Source organism: Plecotus auritus (assembly GCF_963455305.1).
Source record: "Plecotus auritus genome assembly, chromosome: 2".
NCBI classification, from domain to species: Eukaryota; Metazoa; Chordata; class Mammalia; order Chiroptera; family Vespertilionidae; genus Plecotus; species Plecotus auritus.
In genome coordinates this window covers 58699630-58723006 of record NC_137771.1, presented here as the reverse complement: position 1 = coordinate 58723006, position 23377 = coordinate 58699630, and the positions used below count along the sequence as shown (strand labels likewise).

The following is a 23377-nucleotide window of genomic DNA, read 5'->3' as shown; positions in this document are numbered from 1 at the left end:
CAGGAACTCTGAGGAAAGAAGACAAATGATGAAAAGAAAACTGCCTTTTTAAACTGTAAGCTTTCAACAATCTCAACTATTAGTGATAGTTAAAAAAATATATAGTCTTGCCAGCGTTACCTCAAACTGAGACTGTCTCTAACCATGAAAGCAAAACATACTTTTCTTTAAAAACACTAAGGTATAATGTTCGAAAGTGCAAAAATATTATTTGCTTTGCAAAATATTTTTGTCCTTTTTATTGTTGCTGTATTTATAATAAAAAGAATAAAAACTTAATTTTTAATTAAAAGATTATTTGTGAATCAGATAGTTTTAGGTGAATGTTTCATTAAAGTAAATGTCCATTTACCTCTGATGCTGATTCAGTTCCCGTATTGTTTATGTCCTCAATCTATTGAATGAGAATTTCATATCATTACATTACATTAGATTTCTATTTTTTTTTTTTTTTGCTTTTAAACATACAATGGAAAAATAATTTAGTTATGACTTATGGTAAATTTTTAATTTGTAATTTTTGATATATTTTTGGTTTAAATTAGCCAATTATATCCCTTTAAATGCAGATTAAACCTTATATTGGTTTTTGCATTTTGATATAAATATCAATATCTATGGACCAATATATTAAGAAAAAATTAAAATAAAGTCTACCTTTGTAATATTGGAATTTGGATAATTGACCAAACTCATGACCTGGCAGTGAGCTTACATAAGCATCAGTTATTAATAAAATTATCCACTTAAACTGAGATACAGAAACATTTCTCCATTCTCTGTCTCTGCTCCAGTAAAAGAAAATCTATCATTATCAATCAAATAACCATAACTATATTTACAATAAAAATATATGGCAAAAATATAACTGACACAATAAAGTGTGATGAAAGGTATAGGCTTTTACATGGCTAGTTTAGAAAGGGAAAAAAATTCTGGAAATCATAATTGTTTGTATTTTGACCAAATCTAGGTAGGGAAGTCCCTCATTTAAAAGGAGGGAGCTCAATTTGGCCATTACTCATAAGAAATATTATTGTTAGCTTGAAAGGCAGGCTAATGTACAAAAACTGAGAAATGAAGAGAAGAAAGGTAATTTAAACAATGCAGTGTTTGAGATCTCCGGAAAAAGAAATATAAGCAATGGGAAAATTAGAAAGTAAAAGTTCATATTGTTTATTATTTTAATTTGATTTTTAACACCAGTGAAAGAGCCTGGAAGTAGCGTGTACCTCACGCAGCCTAAGGGAAATCTGTTGTACCTTGGTTCATACTAGGAACTGGACTGGCTAAGGCCCTGTTCTGACACCATCCCATTTTATGTTCTCTGTCAAGTAAGAAGTAATACATTTTATTAAGTTACCAAATTTCTTGAAAAATAAATAATTCTGAACAAATTGTTAAAATACATCTATTTTATATGTTAATAGTTTATTAATAGTTGTGTTCAGAGTGATTTGCTTTGTTACAGAATTATTTATCACACCGATTTGCCATGTAAATGGTGAAGGTTTTATTGAATGATGTATTATACTAAGAAACAATTTAATGGATCTATAATGAAATAACTACACAATTATTTCCTTTCCAAAAGATGTTAACAATTCCTCTACAAATCACAATCTCTCAATAAAAAAGTTCTAGGAGATATGATGAGAAGCCAGACATTGAGAGTACAGGGAAGAATTTCACGCAGCCTCCCTCCTGACTCAGGAATCCCTTCTATAGCATTTTTAAAAAATTGATTGATTTTAGAGAGAACAAAAGGGACAGAGAGAGAGAAGGGGAGAGAGTCACTGATTTGTCGTTCCACTCATTTATGCATTCATTGGTTGATTCTTGTATGTGCCCTGACCAGGGATCGAAGCCACAACCTTGGCTTATTGGGACGGCACTCTAACTGAGCTACCTGGCCAAGGCTATAGCATTCTTGAATATGGACTTGTACAAGTGGATTTTTCAAACAAACATTAAGACTCTTCTTGCCCTAGGCTATTTGGATAGAGTGTCAGCCTGCGGACTGAAGGGTCCCAGGTTCCATTCTGGTCAAGGGCACATTCCTGGGTTGTGTACTTGATCCCCTGTAGGGGGTGTGCAGGAGGCAGAGATGACTTTCTCTCATCATTGATGTTTCTATCTCTCCCTCTCCCTTCCTCTCTAAAATCAATAAAAATACATTTTTAAAAAAAGAAAAAAAGATTCTTCTTGACTACCTATGTCATACTTTACTACTTATATTCAAAGAAAGATTAAATTGTATTAGATATGTAAAAAAGTTTTTATACATTAAGTACAGAAAATGTACTTAATTAGGATTTTAAATTATTTGCAAGATAGAAATTGCTATTAGTAGTTCATTTTGTTCTACATAAATATTCTGAAATAATTTAACAGGCCAAAAATTTCATTAACCAAGATTATATGGCACCCTGCCACATAGTACTGAGGTGGTTCTCTTTCATGATTATATTTTATTTCCATCTCTCTTTGAGTATCCTATGTATTCATCATGTTCAAACTCACCTCTTCAACATACACATAGTTTTTCTTTGAGTAACCACTACCTACATATTCAGTGCCTGGGGTTACGATGGGTCTAGTGAGTAATCAGTGCTTTTTTTGAAAATGGACAAAAGACTTAAAAGAAGTACACTAAACCCATGTGCATACTCATTATTTGCTGCCAAACACCCTGTATTTTAATTATATATTTTATTATAATATTACCTTACTTTATACTTTATAATACAAATAAAATTACATAATATATATTATCTTTATAATCTACATATATAAAAGGTTAATATGCAAAGTGTCCTCTCGGGAGTTCGATCACTTGCTATGATGTCCGCTGACCACCAGGGGGTGGCGCAGAACATGGTGGGTGACCAGTGGCAGGGGCGCTGAGGGAGCGAGGGAAGGAGGAGGCGGGGAGGCGGGGGGGGGGAGGGGGGCGGGGGCGAATGGGGGGAGGGTAGGACCTGTTCGGCCCTGATCACTGGCCAGGCCTAGTATTATAACTGTATTCCCTTGTGAAATTTCATTGCAAAGGTATACTAGTCTTTGATGACTGGAGGTGACAGAGGTAAAGTATATACCATCCTTTCCTCAGATAAAGAGGTACATAGTCATAAAATAGAGGAATTTTCAATTGTTGCCTATAATTCATCTGGCATATGTCATTATCTGCCACCATGCAAGTGGTTATTGGTGCCACAGAAGTAGTTATTTGCAAAGTCTATGTAAATAAATTTCTTTGACATGCAAATATGGCGTATGCTTTGCTTTCTTTGTCACTTTTCTTTTTAGAAAGGTAGCAGAAGCTGAAAAAGAGCATAGCAAATAGATTTAAGGCACTTAAAGAGTAGGCAAAAAAAAAGCCAAGTACAATCTCACAATTACAGTTTTTTTAAGAGACAATATACTATGAAGACTCTGTTACAATATTTGTTAAAATACTAATGAGAGAAGGAGGAGAACCTAAAATAGTTCTATAACATTTTATCTATATGTATTATTATTTATGTGAAACATTAGGTATGTATAGCCCACTTACTCTGTAACAGGCATAGTTCTAAGTGCTTTGCATTTATTAACTCACATAACCTTATTTACGACTCTACGAAAGTAAATACCAATATCCTATCTAATAAAAGAGTAATATGCAAATTAACCATCACTCCGCTACACCTACAAGCCACATCCACCAGCCACGCCCACCAGCCAATCAGGAGGGAATATGCAAATAAACCCAACCAAGATGGCTGCAGCCACAGAGAGCAGGAGGGAGGCTTGGGTTTCCCTGGCAATGGAGGGAGCCAAGCTTTCCACCTGCCCTTGCCAGCCCAGGCCTCCACTCAATGCTACAAAGTTTCAATTATAGAAGATAAATAAATCTTAACAGAAATAGCAGCAGGCCCAGAACTGGAGAGAGCAGGAGGCTAGAGTTGCCCATGGCAATGGAGGAAGCCAAGCTTCTGCAGCGCTGGCCTGCTTTGGCCTCCGCTTAAGGCTACAAAGTTTCAATTATAGAAGATACATAAATCCCAACAGAAATGGCTGCCACCACGGAGCAAGCAGAAGGCTTAGCTCCACTCCAGGTTACAAAGTTTCAATTGTAGAAGATAAATAAAACCCAGATCCCAGGGCCTCTGCTTGGGTCGCCGGGGGGCGTGGCCAGCCTGCAAACCACCACAGGCCCCTCACCCAGGCCGCCCCACACCCCAAGGGAACCCCAACCCTGATCTGGCACACCCTTAAGGGCAAACCAGCTGGCCCCCACCCATGCACCAGGCCTCTATCCTATCTAATAAAAGAGTAATATGCAGATTGACCATCACTCCAACACACAAGATGGCTGCCCCCATGTGGTCAAAGATCCTGCCCCCATGTGGACACAAGATGGCCACCACAAGATGGCCAGCAGGGGAGGGCAGTTGGGAGGAACCAGGCCTGCAAGGGAGGGCGATTGTGGGTGATCAGGCCAGCAGGGGAGGGCAGTTGGGAGGGACCAGGCCTGCAAGGGAGGGCAGTTGGGGGTGATCAAGCCTGCTGGGGAGGGCAGTTAGGGGTGACCCGGCCGGCAGAGGAGGGAAGTTGGGGGTGACCGGGTCTGCAGGGAAGGGCAGTTGGAGTGGAGACCCAGGCCTGCAGGGGAGAGCAATTGGGGGGTACCAGGCCTGCAGGGGAGGGCAGTTAGGGGTGACCAGGCCTGCAGAGGAGGGCAGTTAGGGGCAAACAGGCTGGCAGGGGAGCAGTTAGGCATCAATCAGGCTGGCAGGGGAGTGGTTAGGGGGTGATCAGGCTGGCAGGCAGAAGCGGTTAGGGGCAATCAGGAAGGCAGGCAGGCGAGCAGTTGAGAGCCAGCAGTCCTGGATTGTGAGAGGGATGTCCGACTGCCCGTTTAGGCCCGATCCCACTGGGCAGTCAGACATTCCTTGAGGGGTCCCAGATTGGAGAGGGTGCAGGCTGGGCTGAGGGACCCCACCCCCGTGCACGAATTTTGTGCACCAGGCCTCTAGTTATCTCATAAAGCTCAAAACATTGATCATCTCTTTTGATCTTCCAATGTAGATCTGGTTGTAGCACATAAACAGTATAACTGTCTCTGTCATCTATTCAATTATATGATTATAATGTAAAACAAATATCAATATATTAAAGACACTTTTGTGATCAATTAGTTCTTTATTTAAAATATAATAATTATTATTAGAACTGTAAGTTTCTGTCATTATAATAATTAATATTTAAGAGATTAGCTTTTTCTGGACTTTATATCATATTCTTGAGTATTGCAAAAATACTTACCAGCCTCTTACTTCTCATGCTCTTAGCTAAAATATACGGGAATTTGAAGTTCATTAACAGATTATATAAAATCACAGTAATAATACTTTAATTCTCATTTCTCCTCTATGGGCATCAGTTATATAAAGGAAACTAGAGGCCCAGTGCACGAAATTCATACATGGGGGGTGGGGGTGTCCCTCAGCCCAGGCTGTACCCTCTCGCAATCCAGGACCCCTCAGAGGATTGGACCTAAACCGGCAGTCGGACATCCCTCTCACAATCTGGGACCACTGGCTCCTAACCGCTCGCCTGCCTGATCACCCCTAACCACTCTGCCTGCCTGCCTGATCTCCCCTAACCGCTCTGCCTGCCTGATCTCCCCTAACCACTCTTCCTGCCTATCTGATTGCCCCTAACCACTCTGCATGCCTAATTGCCCCTAACCATCTCTGCCTGCCTGCCTGATTGCCCCTAACCACTCGCCTGCCTGCCTGCCTGAATGCCCCAACCACTCTGCCTACCTGCCTGATCGCCCCTAACTGCTCGCCTGCCTGCCTAACCACCGCCCCTAACTGCTTGCCTGCCTACCTGATCACCCCTAACCACTCTGCCTGCCTGCCTGATTGCCCCTAACCGCCTCTGCCTCAGCCCCCGCCACCATGGCTTTGTCTGAAAGGACGTCTGGAATGATGTCCAGAAGGTCATTCAGCTGACTGGTCTAATTAGCATATTACACTTTTATTATTATAGATGGCTGTCACACATTTGCTCCCCGCTCCTATTTCCTTCCCCAACTTTAAAAAAAAATTAAATTAGATAATAATACCATTATTTTTTATTAGATTTCCAGAACATATTTTATTTATTTATTTATTTATTATTTATTTATTGTTAATCTTCACTCAAGGATATTTTTCCACTGATTTTTAGGGAAAGACAGAGATAAAAACATCAAAGTGAGAGAAACACAGTGATTGATTGCCTCCTGCATGAGCCCTTACCAGGGCCTGGGCCTGGGAGGAGCCTGCAACCAAGGTATGTGCCCTTGGCTGGAATCAAACCCAGGACCCTTTAGTCTGCGGGTTGATGCTCTATCTGCTGAGCCAAACCACCTAGGGCTAATAATACCATCCTATCTAATAAAGAGGGAATATGCAAATTGACCATCACACCATCACAAAGATGGTTGCGCCCATAGCCACAAGGTGGCGGCGCCCAGTCCCCTAAGCCCCGCTGGAGTCCCACACTCCTTTCAGCCCAGCTGGGGGGCGACAGGTGCACGGTGTGGCTAGACCCACCCTCAGCCCCCCAGCCACCCAGGGCCGGCCTGAGGTGCAGGCAAGCCTCAGATGGCAGCAGCCCAGCTGCCCAGGGCTAGGCCTTGGATGTCGGCTTCCCAGCAACCCAGGGCCGCCCGAGGCTCAGGTAACGAGGGCCGGCTGAGGCTTGCGCTGCCGGCAGCGGCAGCAGCAGAGGTGTGATGGGGCGTTGCCCTCCCCTGCTGGCCTGATCACCCACAACTGCCCTCCCCTGCTGGCCATCTTGTGTCCACATGGGGGCAGCCATCTTGTGTTTGGAGTGATGATCAATTTGCATATTACTCTTTTATTAGATAGGATAGAGGCCTAGTGCACAGGTGGGGGCCAGCCGGTTTGCCCTGAAGGGTGTCCTGGATCAGGGTGGGGGTTCTCCTGGGGCGTGGGACACCCTTCAGGGCAAACCAGCTGGCCCCCACCTGTGCACTAGGCCATGTGGGTGATCAGGCCAGCAGGGGAGGGCAGTTGGGAGGGACAAGGCCTGCAAGGGAGGGCAGTTGGGGGTGATCAAGCCTGCAGAGGAGGGCAGTTAGGGGTGACCAGGCCAGCAGAGGAGGGAGGTTGGGGGTGACCGGGCCTGCAGGGGAGAGCAGTTGGGAGGAACCAGGCCTGCAGGGGAGGGCAGTTAGGGGTGACCAGGCCTGCAGAGGAGGGCAGTTAGGGGTGACCAGGCTGGCAGAGGAGGGCAATTAGGGGCAATCAGGCTGGCAGGGGAGTGGTTAGGGGATGATCAGGCTGGCAGGCAGAAGCAGTTAGGGGCAATCAGGAAGGCAGGCAGGCGAGCAGTTGGGAGCCAGCAGTCCTGGATTCTGAGAGGGATGTCCGACTGCTCGTTTAGGCCTGATCCTACTGGCCGGGCAATCGGACATCCCTCTAGGGGTCCCAGATTGGAGAGGGTGCAGGCTGGGCTGAGGGACACACACCCCCACCCCCGTGCATGAATTTCATGGACCAGGCCTCTAGTTATTAAATAAAATGTGATTTAATTGGTTTCAAATTCTTGAGTAGAAAGATATGCTCTTTATGCCTTAGTGTTTGATAATAATCAAGTATTTACTGATTGCTGTTAAAAGACCAGCATTTTATTAGTGTTTGTGGATAGCTTATATGTGAAGTTGTCCTATATGTATACTAGAGGCCTGATATCTATACCAGTATATCTATACTGGGGTCCCTCAGTATAGCCTGCGGGGATCGGGCCTAAACTGGCAGTCCAACACTTCCTGCTGCTCCTGCCTGCCACTCCTGATCATCCCGGCACCATTGCACCTGCCACCGCCATCACTTGGTAGGCTCGCTGCAGCTCTGCTGCCGTCTCCGGGCTGTGGCAGCCAGCCATGAGCCCTGCATCTGGCTCCTGTCAGTCAGCTGAGTGGCGCTCCCCCTGTGGGAGTGCACTGACCACCAGGGGGCAGCTCCTGCATTGAGCACATCATAGCTACTGGTCGTTTGGTCACTTAGGCTTTTATATGTATAGATAAAATCCTCTAACATGTCAAGAAAAATTAACCAATGTGGATAGTGTAAGGAATGTGGATGGAAGGGTAAAATGGTATATAACAAAAGTCACCTCAGTATTCAACCTTAAAATAGGCACATTCTGCCCTTACCCTTCTAGGCATTTGATATTAAATATTTGTGGTTAAGATCTTGTTTTAAAGGTAGCTACTATGTAATAGGTTCATGTTACATTAAAATATTTTAAGTAGGCAGCATAATGATTAGTTTTACTCTGTAAAATTAGTTCCTAAAGCAAATACCAACTTAATATTTAGTGTATACCTGCTCAGCCCTTTTTGCTAATTCACGTTGTATCTTCCTCTTTTCTAACATATCCTGCTCAATTCTTCGTTTTCGTTCCTCCTCTGTTCTCTTCCTTTGTTCCTCTTGTCTTTGTTTCTCCATTTCAGCAAATCTACCTTTAACAGTTCCTGAGAATAGATGAAACATGTTTGATACTTTGCTGTTTTCCTTCTTTACAATTTCATTTACAATTTACCCTTCAAATGTCTTACCTGTTAGCTTGGGAACATAAGCTTTATCCACTTTAGAAGGCAACTCTCCCTCTTCATCAGAAGCAAGCATTTCTTTAATCTAGATGGTTAAATAAATTAATATGAACATGCCACAAATTTAAACTAAACCACATTATATGCAGAGTTGGAAATTAGTTTTTAAATACAGAAAATTATCTTAATTATGGTTAATATGAAACATAGTTAATGTGAATAATGAAATGTAAATTAATAAGATGAATATTTGCACAACAGTAAAATAAATTAAAATAACCTCCTGTTTTCTCCTGTTCCATTCTCTCTCTCTAATATATTGTTCTTTTCTTCTTTGCTTTTCATCTCTAGATCTCCTTTGATTTCTTTCTTCCCTGGCTCTCTGCATGGCTTCAAACTTATCCTTTACATCACCTTTGCCAAGTTTTGGCACATAGGTTTTTGGGACAGGTTTAGATGAAGAAAGCAGAATCTTCATTAGAAGAAAATAAAGAAAAGAAAGTTGAAAAAAAATAAAGATAGGAATAAGTTAAGTAAAGATAGACCAGAATAAGCAATACAAGAAATACTTGTTGAAACAGAAAATAGAAATGAGTTTGAAACCTTTATTTGAACCATAAGAATCTGATTATATACTGTGTGAAGTCTAAATCTAAAAAAGGAAATTACAGAAAATATGAGAGTAAAATTTTTATTAATATATAGTACAGAAGTTCCATTTTGTAAGTGCATTCCACTGAAGCTGAGGGCTAGTAAAATATATAAATTGAATACTGGATTCTAATTTAAAATAACCTTTATTTTTTTCATCCTACTCCCATTGCTTGCTTAAAAGATACCCAGACTAATTTTTTTAAAATATATTTTTATTGATTTCAGAGAGGAAGTGAGAGGGAGAGAGAGATAGAAATATCAACACATAACCCTAGCCGGTTTGGCTCAGTGGATAGAGCGTTGGCCTGTGGACTGAAGGGTCCCAGGTTCGATTCCGGTCAAGGGCATGTACCTTGGTTGCAGGCACATTCCCAATAGGGAGTGTGCAGGAGGCAGCTGATCGATGTTTCTCTCTCATCCATGTTTCTAACTCTCTATCCTTCTCCCTTCCTCTCTGTAAAAAATCAATTAAAAAAAAAAAAAGAAATATCAACACATCAACGATGAGAGAGAACTACCAATCAGCTGCCTCCTATACACTCCCCACTAGGGATCTACCCCCTAACCCGGGCATGTGCACTGACAGAGAATTGAACCATAACCTTCTGGTTCATAGGTTGACTCTCAATTACTGAGCCACACTGGCCGGGCACCCAGACTAATGTCAATAAATTAGATGAAGTTGAAAATAAAGCAAAAATTTAGGCTTTAAAGTTTAATTCACACATTAATGTTCTTGCTTGTTTCCATATCTAATATGAGCTAAACTTAAATCCAGTACTTTATTTCTCATTTGTGGCTGAGATGTGCCAGGGTCTTTGTGCATAGGCAGATACTTATATTGTTACTGCCCATCCAGAACTTCTACAAACCAACATTAAAATTGTGTAAGAATGCCTGCCGGTGCTGCTCAGTGTTTGAGCATCGACCTACGAACCAGGAGGTCATAGTTTGATTCCCAGTAAGGCCATATGCCCTGGTTGCGAGCTCGATCCCCAGTGTGGGGTGTGCAGAAGGCAGCCAATCAGTGATTCTCTCTCATCATTGATGTTTCATCTCTCTCTCTCCCTCTCCCTTCCTCTCTGAAATCAATAAAAATATATTGTTTAATGTGTAAGAAAGCTGTCTCATTCTAAATAGGATGAGCTCCATAGGAAAATTCCCAAATGGGAAAAGAGCTTCCCAAAGCTTTTCCTCCACTATAAAACCTAGAAAGCAAATTATTTTCATCATTTTTGAAAATTAAGCTGATCTCTAAAAGAAGTTTCAGTAAATAAAGCTTCAGTTCTTACTTAGAACGCCAAACCCTTTCTCCTAGCACTAATGACAAATTGCTAATTAATCTGGCATACCCAGCCTCTATTTTATCCACTTATGGTGTCATTGGCCATTTAAGGTTTTATTACATTTATAATTTTGGGGCATCACCAAATTTGGGGGTGGGTTCTTCTTATTACAACTCTCCATACTGCAGCCAAGAACCAGAAAATGGCTGAGAAGTTTTATTGCAGCTTTTGGAGGAAGTGCTAATAGGGACCCTCACCTGAGAGTGAATTATTGCTAACTCCTGAGAGTACAAGTCAAATCCATTTTTTTAAACTGAAAATATAACTGATAAGACTTAGCAAGATATTAAAATTCTACTCAAGATGCTTCCAATCACATCCACTTTACAATCATTCACAAATTTAATAATCACGATTCTTAGATTGGAACCCAAGCAAAACTACGGGACCCAAGACCAGCCTATGAATTTCTTATGATTTATATCTTGACACCTTGTTTCTCAACATGACCTTTCCACTAAATAACTGTCCTTCTACAGTCAACCTTAGGTTTCCCCCACTTCTTTTTTAACTCTGGAGACTTACCTCAGCCTTTTGGGAAATATCATTCATGTTTGCTCTATGTCGTTTTGGGGTGATTATGAAGCTTTGTGTATTTTTGCACCTGAAAAATATATTAGTATTGAATAAGAATTTTAATGACTTAATTTTAAAAAATATGCTATGCATTTTTGTAAATATTAATAGTATGTTAATTGCTCCTTAAGAAATACTGACATTATCCAGGTAAGTACTAAATTGTGATAACTCTTAGCTTCTTTTCCCAAGATTTAGGGTAGAGAAGGTACAAGATGCATGGTATAAAAGATCTTGGTAAGTGTGTGGCGCAAAATAGCTTGTGACTATATCTAGTGAACTTGCAAAGAATTTGTATCCTGCAGTTATTAGGTGTATTATTCTATAAATATCAACCAGGTCAAGGTGGTTATAGTGTTATTGAAATTTCTGTCTTCACTTTTTTTTTTAGCCTAGTTTTATCAGTCTTCAACTATGTGGAATTATCTATTTCTTCTTTTAATTCTGTCATTTGTGTCTCATATAATTTCAAACTTTCTTAAGTGCATATACATTATGATTTTAATATCTTCTGTTAGAATTGACCCTTTCACCAGTATGAAATTTCCCTGTCTTACCTTATTGCCTTGAACTTATCTGATATTAAAATAGCCACATCAACTTCCTTAAGTTTAGTTTGCATACTATATCATTTTCTAGCCATTTATTTTCAACCTACCTCTGTCTTTACATGTGAAGTACATCTTTTGGGCACATCACATAATTGGACTTGGTGGGTTTTTTTTAAATCAATTCTGATTTAATTGCAGTGTTTAGTCTATTAACATTTAATGTAATTATTTATATGAATGGACTTAAGTCTACCATTTACTATTTATTTCTTATTTGTCCCCTCTTTTTTGTTCTTTTACTATTCTTTTCTTGCCTACTTCTGGATTCATTGAATACTTTTTAGAGTTTTATTGCAATTTATTTATTGTAATTTGCAAAATTAAAAAACATTTTTACTGAGCTGCAGTTGACATACAATAAACTACACTTTTTAAAAGTGCACAATTTGATAAGTTCTGACATATGTATGTATTCATGACATCATCACCACAGTCAGGAAAATGAATATATACATTATCCCGAAACGTTTTCTCAGACCCCTTACTTCCTTCCTCTTCCTGCCTCTCCCACCCTCACCCCCAACCCCAGGCAGATATGCTTTCTGTCACTGTAGATTAGTTCAAATTTTCTATAAATGGAATTATATAGTATGTACTTGATTGTCTGGCTTTTTTCACCCAGCATAATTATTTTGAGGTTCATCCATGTTGTTGCATTTGCCAATAGTTCGTTCCTTTTTATTACTGATTATTATTATATGCTACAATTTGTTAACCATTCATCTGTTGATAGACATTAGGGTTGTTTCCAGTTACCATTACAAATAAAGCTGCTATGAACATTCATGCACAAGTCTTGAGGCAGCCAATAGATGTTCCTTTCTCATCGATGTTTCTATCCCTCTATCTCTCTCCCTTCCTCTCTCTCTAAAATCAATAAAAACATATTTAAAAACAAAAAGAAGAGAAATGTTTTGTAGTATTCAGTGTGCAAGTCTTCCATATCTTTTGTGAGATTGACCCCTAAAAAATTTCATATTTGTTGTTGCTTTTGTAAATGTTGTTGTTTAAGGTTTCAATTGATAATTGTTGCTACCGTGTTTCCCCGAAAATAAGACATCCTCCGAAAATAAGACCTACTTACAGGTTTCCTTCTGAGTGAAATATAAGGCATCCCTCGAAAATAAGGCCCCAGGCTCTGTCTCAGAATGAAAATTAATTTACCGTAAACTGGTCGCTAGGGCCGCCCCGACTGGCGTCTAGCAACCAGTGACGTTACGCGGAGTCCTGACGTCACTGCTGTGTGGAGGCGGAGCGGAGGTCGGAGTAAGCAGTGAGCGCGGGGCGGGAGAGAGGAGGAGACTTTCGCAGATGCGTGTAGAAGAACAGGAGGATTAGAGCGGACAGGACGTGGCCAAGGTGGTGAGTGCTGGTCTGTCTCTGGTGACACTACCTGATGCTCGCGGCCGCCTTCATGATGACTGAAGGTTCTCAGTCAGTGGCAGACCCTGCTCCAGCCCAGATCCAGGCCCCAGCAAGCCCAGTGACAGTCCCCAGGCAGGCCCCAGGGGGTAAATGTCTGATAAAGGGGTAGGGGGGATATCTGGTGAAGGTGTTCAGTGGCACAGGGGTGGGGGGAGGGGATCACTTAAAATGACACAGGAGGATCAGAGGGGGCAATCAAAATGACACAGGAGGATCAGAGGGGACAATCAAAATGACACAGGAGGATCAAAAGGGGTTACTAAAATGGTAATCCCCCCTCTGATTCTCCTGTGCCATTTTGATTCCACCCCCTGATCCCCCCTGTGTCATTTTGAGTGATCCCCCTCCCCCCACCTTGATACCCCAATTCCTTTTTTTTTACCCCTAGAAATGAGCACAAAAAGAAAAAGCTACTCCGTGGAGTACAAGAAAGGAATCGTGGAAGACTCTTGGGGCCAAAATCTTACTGCTTTCTGCAAAGAAGATGTTGAGTATCCGATTGGTCCGAAAATGGCGAGCAGAGTATGGTAACCTCATTGAACAAGTGGACAAGGGAAATGCTAAAAAGCGCAAGTGTGGATCAGGTCGGCAACCATTATTTTCCGAGCTGGAAGACCTGATCTGTGAATGGGTTGTTGACAGGAGAGCAAAGGCTTTGGTTGTGAATAGGGCTCAGATTCAAGAATTTGCCCTTGCAATGGCACCACAGTTTGACATAGCCCCCGAAGACTTCAAAGCATCACAACACTGGCTGGATAATTTCCTTCAGTGAAGTGAACTGTCTTTAAGAAGATCTACAACATTGTTTAGGTTGGAAGATACTCAAGTTATTAAGCGAGCACTTGCATTCAAGTCCTTTATTGATGATGCTGACTTCTCTAAATACAATCTTTCCAACATGATTGCTATGGATGAAACTGCAGTGTTTATGGGCCAATCATCTCAAACAACAATTGAACAGCGAGGTGCCTCCTTAGTGTACATTCCCTCCACTGCTTACGAAAGTGCACGTGTTTCCTGTATTTTGGCAATTCATCTGGATGGCACTAAAATCCCACCTTTAATCATTTCTAAGGGCAAGAAGGAAAAGATTGAACGTGTTTTGGGCATTTTTATTCCTGAAACTGAAAAAGCCTGGGCCACACAAGCAGTTATAAGGAAGTGGGTTGATTTAATGCTGCCGCTTGTTATGCGAGGGAGCCAAAGAGGTCTGCTAGTCTGGGATGCAGCCAGCACTCACCACGCTAAAGACATGAAGACATTTCTTCATGAAAGAAAAATAGATCAGATAACGATTCCCGCAGGAATGACGGCCTATCTTCAGACTCTTGATATTGCAATAAACAAGCCATTCAAAGACAATTTGCGCATGGAAATTAATGACTACATTGAAAATAGAATGGAGAGAAATCAGCGTGGAAACTTTGTGAAACCTAAACTGCAAGAAGTTGTGACTTGGGTGAAGAATTCATGGGAGAAAATCACTGACAGTTGCATTGCAAATGCACTGCAAGCAGGCTACCTTGACAAGAAGTACTCATTTAAAGACAGTGCTATTGCTAAACATGAGAGATTTGGTCCACTGATTCTGAAAGAAATGGAGTCACAAGAAATTCACCAGGAAATTAAGGAATTGGATTGTTATGATGATGTTCCACAAGATGATGACATGATTGTCATTGAATAAATGAGTAAATTCTTGATACTGTAGGATTCACAGTTTGTCTGGTTTGTGTTGACAACTACCGTACTACCGTACCGTATACAGGTAATAAATTTCCTTTCTTTTCATTTAACAATAAATGTGTACCGTATTCTTCTTCATGGAAAAATAAGACATCCCCTGAATATAAGACCTAGCATGTCTTTGGGGGCAAAAATTAATATAAGACACTGTCTTATTTTTGGGGAAACATGGTAGTATATAAAAATATAATTTACTAGAGGCCCGGTGCATGAAAATTCATGCACTGGAGGGAGGGGTCCCTCAGCCTGGCCTGCCCTCTCTCACAGCCCGGGAGCTCTCAAGGGTGGGAGGCAACCCGGCGATCAGGGCAAGGCGACACCCCATCACACCTCTGCTGCTGCCACTGCCGGCAGCACAAGCCTCAGCTGGCCCTGGTTACCTGAACCTTGGGCCGGCCCTGGGCTGCTGGGCAGCCACCATCTGAGGCTTGCCTGCGCCTTGGGCCAGCCCTGGGTGGCTGGGGGGCTAAGGGGACTGTGGGACTCTGGAGGCAGGCGTGCGGAGGGGACTGGGGGCGGTGGGGCTAAGGGGACTGGGCACTGCCATCTTGTGGCTGTGGGTGCCGCCATCTTTGAGGGCGTGGCAGTCAATTAGCATATTCTCTCCTTATTGGCTGTGGGTGCCATCTTTGTGACAATGTGAGGGTCAATTAGCATATTCCCTCTTTATTAGATAGGATTTTTGTATTCTGATCTTATATCCTGCTAAAGTAAAATTATCAATTCCATTGGGGTTTTTTTTCTGTATTTCTTTTTTTTTTTTAAAATAAATCTTTATTGCTCAGATTATTACAGGTGTTCCTCTTTTTTTTTCCCCAATAGCTCCCCTCCACCTGATTCCCCACCCCACCCCATGCCTTACCCCCCGCCACTGTCTTCATCCATAGGTGTAAGATTTTTGTCCAATCTCTTCCCGCACCCCTCACACCCCCTTCCCCCTGAGAATTGTCAGTCCACTCCCTTTCTATGTCCCTGATTCTATTATATTCACCAATCCATTCTGTTCTTCAGATTTTTTATTCACTTGATTTTTAGATTCACTTGTTGGTAGGTAAGTATTTAATGTCATTTTGTCGTTCATAATTTTTATCTTTACCTTTTTCTTCTTCTTCCTCTTCTTAAAGAATACCCTTCAGCATTTCATGTAATCCTGGTTTGGTGGTGATGGACTCCTTTAGCTTTTTCTTGTCTGTGAAGCTCTTTATCTGACCTTCAACTCTGAATGATAGCTTTGCTGGGTAGAGTAATCTTGGTTGTAGGTTCTTGCCGTTCATCACTTTGAATATTTCTTGCCACTCCCTTCTGGCCTGCATAGTTTCTGCCAAGAAATCAGTCGTATGGGTGCGCCCTTGTAGGTAACTAACCGTTTTTCTCTTGCTGCTTTCAAGATTCTCTCTTTGTCTTTTGCCCTTGGCATTTTAATTATGATGTGTCTTGGTGTGGTCCTCTTTGGATTCCTCTTGTACGGGGTTCTGTGTGCTTCCTGAACTTGTAAGTCTATTTCTTTCACCAGGTAGGGAAAGTTTTTTGTCATTATTTCTTCTAATAGGTTTTCAATATTTTGCTCTCTGTCTTCTTCTGGCACCCCATAAATTTGGATGTTGGTAAGCTTAAAGTTGTCCCAGAGGATCCTTACACTATCTTCATGTTTTTGGATTCTTTTTTCTTTTTGTTTTTCTGGTTGGGTGTTTTTTGTTTTCTCATATTTCAGATCTTTGGTTTGATTCTTGGGGTACGTTGATCTACAGTTGAGTTTCTGTATATTCTTTATTTTAGACAGTGTATGCTTAATTTCTGACTGGTCCTTTTCCATTTTTTTGGCATTCTCATTAAGGTCCTTGAAGGTCTCACTAAGTTCCTCGGAGGTCTCATCAAGTTTCTCGGCGGTTTTTAGAAGATTCTTGAGTAACCTTATAAATGTGGTTCTGAACTCTGTCGTCCAGTAGTTTGCTTTCCTCCATTTCTTTCATTCGTGACATGTTTCTTTGTCTCCGCATTTTGCTGCTTCCCTGTGTTGATCGAGTGGCTTTGTGTGGTAGGTGACCTATAGGGGCCAGTAGCTCAGCCTCCCCAATCACCTGAGGTGGACGCTCTTGGTACACCCCTTTGTGGGCTGAGTGAAAAGTCTTGGTGCTGTTAAGCCTTGATTGCTGTTGGTACACTGGGAGGAATTGACCTCCAGGCCAATTGGCTGTGAGGACCTGCTGTGTCTATAATGGAAGAACTGCTGCGTTGGAGACACGCTTATGGTGCAGGACTTGTTTCAGTGGGACTTTGGTGCTCACTGAGTCTGCCTCTTGAATGTGTCACTTATGGATGTGAGGAGTTGAAATCTGGTGTCTCACACTGACCACTAGGTACACTGGCTTCTGGATCTCCAATGGGGTGCAGGTCAGCTACTGTCTGAGGCCACCCAGCAGGAGCTACAGCAAGAACTACAGTTTTCTCCTCTTTGCTTGGGGTTTGGAGGTTTTGGAGCTGTCTGACCCGGGGTGCAAGTTTGCTAGGTTAAGCTGCCATAGGGCAGGCCATTCATATGCTAAAGCCACTGCTTGGAGCTTGGGTGGGTTCGTAGATTGTGCAGGGTGGGGTCTCAGGGTGTGACTAGGCTAGGGTGTGGCAAACAGCGATGGCTGCCAGTTAGCCGGCTCTGCATCTCCAACCGTGTCCCTGCGTCCTGCGCCCCAGCGCAGAAAACAATTATTCCGTGTGCAGCCCTGCAAGCAGACCTCTCTCACTTTCCGACCCGAAGGCAGACAGTCCAGCTACTCCCCGTAGGAGTTTGGGTCCCCCGCGTCTCCCCAGAAACGGGAGTTCGGAGTAATCAGGAGCTTGTCTCCCTTCAGGTTGAAAAAAGCAGCGCTCCCAGTCGCCTGCCGCCAGCCCGATTCGCCCGCACCTCCGTACCTCAGCTTTTCAGTGCTTGTGCACCTCTCAATGCTGTTTGCTCTTTCCTTCTAGTTGTAGAACTTCCACTTAGCCAGCTTTCCCGTGGTTCTGGGTGATAGACGTTTTGTCTTTTAGTTGTAGTTTTGAAATTGTTGTGCGAGGCAGCAGTTCAGGTGTTTACCTACGCCGCCATCTTGGATCCTCCTCTCCACTGGGTTTTTGTTTGTTTGTTTTAGATTCCATTAGATTTTCTACATAGATGATTACATCATCTGTGAACACCTTTTCTTTTCCAATCTGGATGTCTTTTATTTCTTTTTGTGGCCTGATTGTACTGGCTAGAACTTCCAGGACAGTGTTAAGTAGAAGTAATGAGAGCAGACTCATTTGCCTTGTTCCTGATCTCAGAGGAAGAAATTTCCTCTCACCAATAAGTATGATTTTAGCTATAGATTTTTTCTTAAATGCACTATATCAGATTAAGTTCCTTTCTATTCCTATTATGCTGCAGTAATTTCAGGAATGGGTGTTGAATTATCTAATGCTTTTTCTTTGTTTATTAAGATAATCATACGGTTTTTATTTTTATTATGGTGAATTTATTTATTTTCAAATGTTAAATCAACTTTCCATTCCTAGGATAAACTTCATTTGGTCATGATGCATCACCCTATACATCCTGATAGATTCAATTTGATAAAATTTTGTTAAGAAGTTTTGCATCCACGTTTGTGAAGGATATTGGTCTGTAGTTTTTTTTAATACTTTTTTTAATTGATTTTAGAGAAGGGAGAGACAGATAGAAACATCCACGAGAGAAGCATCAACATTGATTGGCTGCTTCCTGCAAGTCCCCCGCTGGGGATCAGCTCGAAACCTCTTGGTGCATGGGTTAAGGCTCAATCACTGAGCCACACAGGCCAGGTGGTTTGTAGTTTTATTTTCTTGTGATACCTGTTTGATTGTTTTTTCAATATTTTTGTATTGATTTCAGAGAGGAAGGGTGAGGGAGAGAGAGAAAGAAGCATCAGTGATGAGAGAGAATCATAGATTGGTTGCTTTCTACATGGCCCCTACTGGGAATCGAGCTCAAAACCCAGGAATCAAACCATGACCTCCTGGTTCATAGGTTGACCCTCAACTACTGAGCCACACCTGTTTTTGTTAATTGAGTAATACTTCTCTCACAGAATGAGTTGGGAAGTATTTTCTCTTCTTTAATTTTCTGTAATAGTGCATGTAGAGTTGGTATTATTTTTTCCCTTAAATGTTTGCAAGAACTTTCCAATGAAACCATCTGGAGCTAGTTTTCTTTGTGTGAGGAGATAATATGATGGGGGTGAGTGGGTCTCGATTCCATGTAACTATTAATAAGGTACTAACTGTTGTAGTTTAATGAGTCAGTGGGTGTTTATACATTACTAACAACAATTACTAATAGCCCTGGCCAGTTTGGCTCAGTGGATAGAGCGTCGGCCTGAGGAATGAAGGGTCCCGGGTTCGATTCTGGTAAAGGGCATTTGCCCGGGTTGTGGGCTCGATCCCCAGTGGGGGGTGTGCAGGAGGCAGCTAATCAATGATTCTCTTTCATCATTGATGTTTCTATCTATCTCTCCCTTCCTCCCTGAAATCAATAAAAGTATTTTTTTAAAAACCCAATTACTAATAAAAGCAGGCCATGCTTGGATGAAAGTATGTCATTAATCAAGGTTTACAAGCAATCTACTTCTATGTGCCTGAGATAAAAATAACAAATAGCTGCAGTCCTATTCGCTTATCTGAGCCATTCTATCATATCTAGAGTTACCTATTAGATATTTCTTATTGTATAACCAACAAAATCTACCCTTAATACTCGTAGTTTCTCAAACCTTAAAGTTATTACTGGTTTATTTTTCTATATCGCCTACATTTTAATAGATTGTCAAGATTGTGAATGTTGCATTCAAATTTGTTCTTACATGTTACTTCACTATTTCCACTGCCCCATTCTACTACAAGTCTTCACCTCACATTTTGATTACCATAATTTGATCATAAGACCTAAATGCAAATTCCAACGCTGTTGCTTCCTAGTTAGGATTAGACAAGATAACGTGTAAAGACTCTAGAATAATATCTAACATTAGTAGGTATCAATAATTTTGATTCATTTCATTACTCCTGGTGTCCCTCACTACAATGTACCCTCTTCAGTAAAAACCTACAATTCCCTGCAAGTGAGCAGGGAATTTTTAAAATTTATTTGTATAATTTAAGAGGAATACCAAAGGGTACGAAGAAAATTTGAGCAATCTCATATGGGACTATGGGAATTGAAAATTTTAGCTGAATTAATTGGCCAGATGATCTTCAAGAAGACTTTTTTCCTGGTAAAATGAAAGAAAATTGCATGGCTTGGTGACAATCAAGAATTACCCTGTCAAAAATAGTCGGGAGAATAAATGAATCAGCTAGCTCTCTTCATCTAATTTTTTTAAATCTTCAAATTATATCTTGACTTATTTATAGAATCTGAATGAAATAAGATTGATCTTTAAACTTTTCTGAGTAAAACCACTTAGAATAGTTCTTTAAATGTCATTTCAGTATTTTGAGCTCTCGTTTTGAAAGTCTGTGAAAATTTGAACAGTACTAAACCTTAACTTTTTTGGTTAAAATATAAGCAAGTGATCCTTTGCTGACAGTTGGCTCTGTTCTACATTTTGAGGATAAAAGAGTTTTAGCAAAATACATTTATAAGCTTTTTGTGTTATGGAATTGTTTTTTTAAGGTCTAGATTACAAACCAAGAGGACTCATATCTCTTAACTAGCTTTATATTAGAGAAATTAATTTCAAAATCAATCAGATAAATACTTATGGGATTCCTTTATAAATAATTTTTTAAAGGTATGATTCTGGCTGGTAGAAACAACAGTGTATTCCAACTGTTGACTCAGTTGTCTTTCTGTGCTAAACCAAGGTTAAAGGTATAAATTTGACTTCATTTGATGTATTAGCTTCACAGGAAAGAATTCTATTCCACAGTCACTAATTGTATTGTCTAATCTAAATCCACTATCTCGCTAACACACCACAATATGAAAAAAAATAATGATGAAAATTCCAAGCTAACATTTATTAAGCCTTTACTGTGTGTCAGATAATGTGCCAATTTACTCCCCACAAGAACCCTTTAAGGAAATTCTATTATCAAATCCTGTCTCAAAACAAAAAAAAATCTAAGTCTAGTAATTTAAAATTTCTTAAAATATTAGTACAAAAATAATGTCTTAGAGTTTATCTAATAGGATTTGAAGTCTTCTGTAAATTATTACAGCTGGGAAAACTGAGACAGAAAAATCAAGTGACTTCCTAAGAGCACACAATTAATGAGTGATGAACACAGGATAAAAATGGGCAGAGTTTGTCTACAGAGTCTGCACTCTTACCCATTGTATTATGCTGATGCCAAGAAAGCAGGGCAACTGGTGTGTGTGATGGGGATGGGGGCACAGTTTATAAGGTTTTACCTATTAGTGTAATCAACAGAACATTTAATGCAATCATCTGAGAACCACAATTCTGAGCAGTAGAAATATGTTGGAAGCCAAAAGCCATGATTAATAGTATTCTCTGTATTTAGTGAATTTGTCATCTTTTTCTGGCAACTAACTGACAGTCGAACATGGTGATGGGTAACTGAGAAACAGACATTTTGCCCATGTGAGCAACACAGAGCTTTTAAATAAGCTACTTTATTCCCTTTTAAATGGATACATGCTAGCAGTTATTCTCTTAGAATTAACTTGGAGTTAAGCAGAACACAGACATAGGTTTTTAATGATTCTCAGGTACTAAACGCAATGCAGCTATCTCTGATGGTTGTGGTTTTAGAATTCACTGAGTGAACTCATTCATCAAGTTAGGGGCTGTTTTGATATCTGATTATTAAAGTGTCCAAGTCAGTGACATGCACGTAGTACTCCTATTTCTGTAAATAATGACAGTGAAGAATCAAGAAACAGTATTCACACATATATCATTCTCTTGATTAAGAAAAACACTGATATGTTTCATCATTCTGTTAAATTGTCAAAAGTATAGAAGGTTTCTGAATTTCTTATCTAATAGGACATTATTGAATAGAACAGGACATGATTTAACATGATGTAACACTAGAGGCCCGGTTCACAAAAACTTGTGCACTTGGGGGGGCGGTCCCTCAGCCTGGCCTGCACCCTCTCACAATCTGGGACCCCTTGGGTAGGGTCCCTAGGCCTGGCCTGAGATCAGAGCCTATCAGGGCTTTCCTTCCCCGGGCTGCAGGCAGCTGGCCCCACCCCCACCGCTGCCACTGCTTGCCATCTATGCAGCGCTGCCTCCCTCCCCCCCCCCCCCCCCGCCACCGGTGGCCTCCTTCTGCAGGCGACAGGCTGGGGTGTGATGGCTTGACTGGCCTAGGCCTCCTTCTTTCTTTGCTGGGGGGCAGAACCAGCCCTTCCTGTAAGGGGCCGTCTGCCTACCTGATCACCCCTAACCACTCTGCCTGCCTACCTGATCGCCCCTAACCACTCTGCCTGCCTACCTGATCGCCCCTAACCACTCTGCCTGCCTGCCTGATCGCCCCTAACCACTTACTTGGGGGTGAAGCCAGCCCAGCAAGGAGCTGTCTGCCTACCTGATCTTTCCTAACTGCTGGCCTGCCTACCCTATTGCCCCTAACCACTTGCTTGGGGGTGGGGCCAGCCCATGAGGAGCTGTGGTGGTCTGGTCTCTGGTCGTTTCCATTGTGACGCCTCTGGCCTTTCATTATATAGGATTAGGTACTCTTAGAGCAACCAAATTCACTTTTAGTTGTATAATGGCAGTGAGAATGTTAGTTTTATGAAGGCTTTTTAAAGTATTAACTAATTCCAACAAAGTCATGACATGGACTTTGAAATGTTCAAAATGTAGCTGAATGTTATATATTTTAGTGAAGCTCAACACTAAATTATAAATCCATCTTGGACGTTTTTGTGGAAGGGAGTCACAGACACCGACCTTTAGTTAAGGAATGGAGCCATAAGCTCTTCAAACTGCAGCTGAAAATATTCAATTCCCTTCAGTTCTCTCCGTTTTGTCTCCTATGACCCTCTCTCCACCCTAAATACTCATGTCCTTCCTCCCAGAAGGGTACACTCACCTTCTACTCTGCCAAAGATGCCCCCCTCTCTTGTATCAACCAACTAAGGACCATGCCTTGAACTAAATAGCTGCTCAATATATAAATGATCATAATTATTTGTGGTGGAATGTGGATTATGAAATAAAAATTCAGAACAAATGATATATATAGGTTCAATCTTGTCATAACTTTTCATAAACCCTTTCTCATACAAAAATTTACAAACCTTTGCAATTCTCAATTTGATAAAACATTAATTCAAAATAATTTGAGCCCAGCGGTATAGCTCAGTGGTTGAGCATCCATTGACTTATACACCAGGAGGTCGCAAGTTTGATTCCCAGTCAGGGCACATACCTGGA

The 23377-nt window shown here is 41.2% G+C and overlaps 1 protein-coding gene across 7 annotated transcripts in view; it reads right to left on the bottom strand.

The window, feature by feature from the left end:
- Positions 1–23377, bottom strand: part of NEXN (nexilin F-actin binding protein) — a 46388-nt gene that overhangs the window by 15770 nt on the left and 7241 nt on the right. For 2 of the 7 annotated variants that reach the window (XM_080655563.1, XM_080655565.1), the window contains exons 2-6: positions 11143–11221; positions 8898–9089; positions 8624–8702; positions 8391–8539; positions 353–394 (exon numbers count right to left, since the gene is read on the bottom strand). In XM_080655563.1, the coding sequence (XP_080511689.1) occupies positions 353–394; positions 8391–8539; positions 8624–8702; positions 8898–9089; positions 11143–11221 (541 nt within the window). The remainder of the gene's footprint in view (positions 1–352; positions 395–8390; positions 8540–8623; positions 8703–8897; positions 9090–11142; positions 11222–23377) is intronic. The other 5 variants (XM_080655564.1, XM_080655566.1, XM_080655567.1 and 2 more) reach the window with 5 other exon arrangements.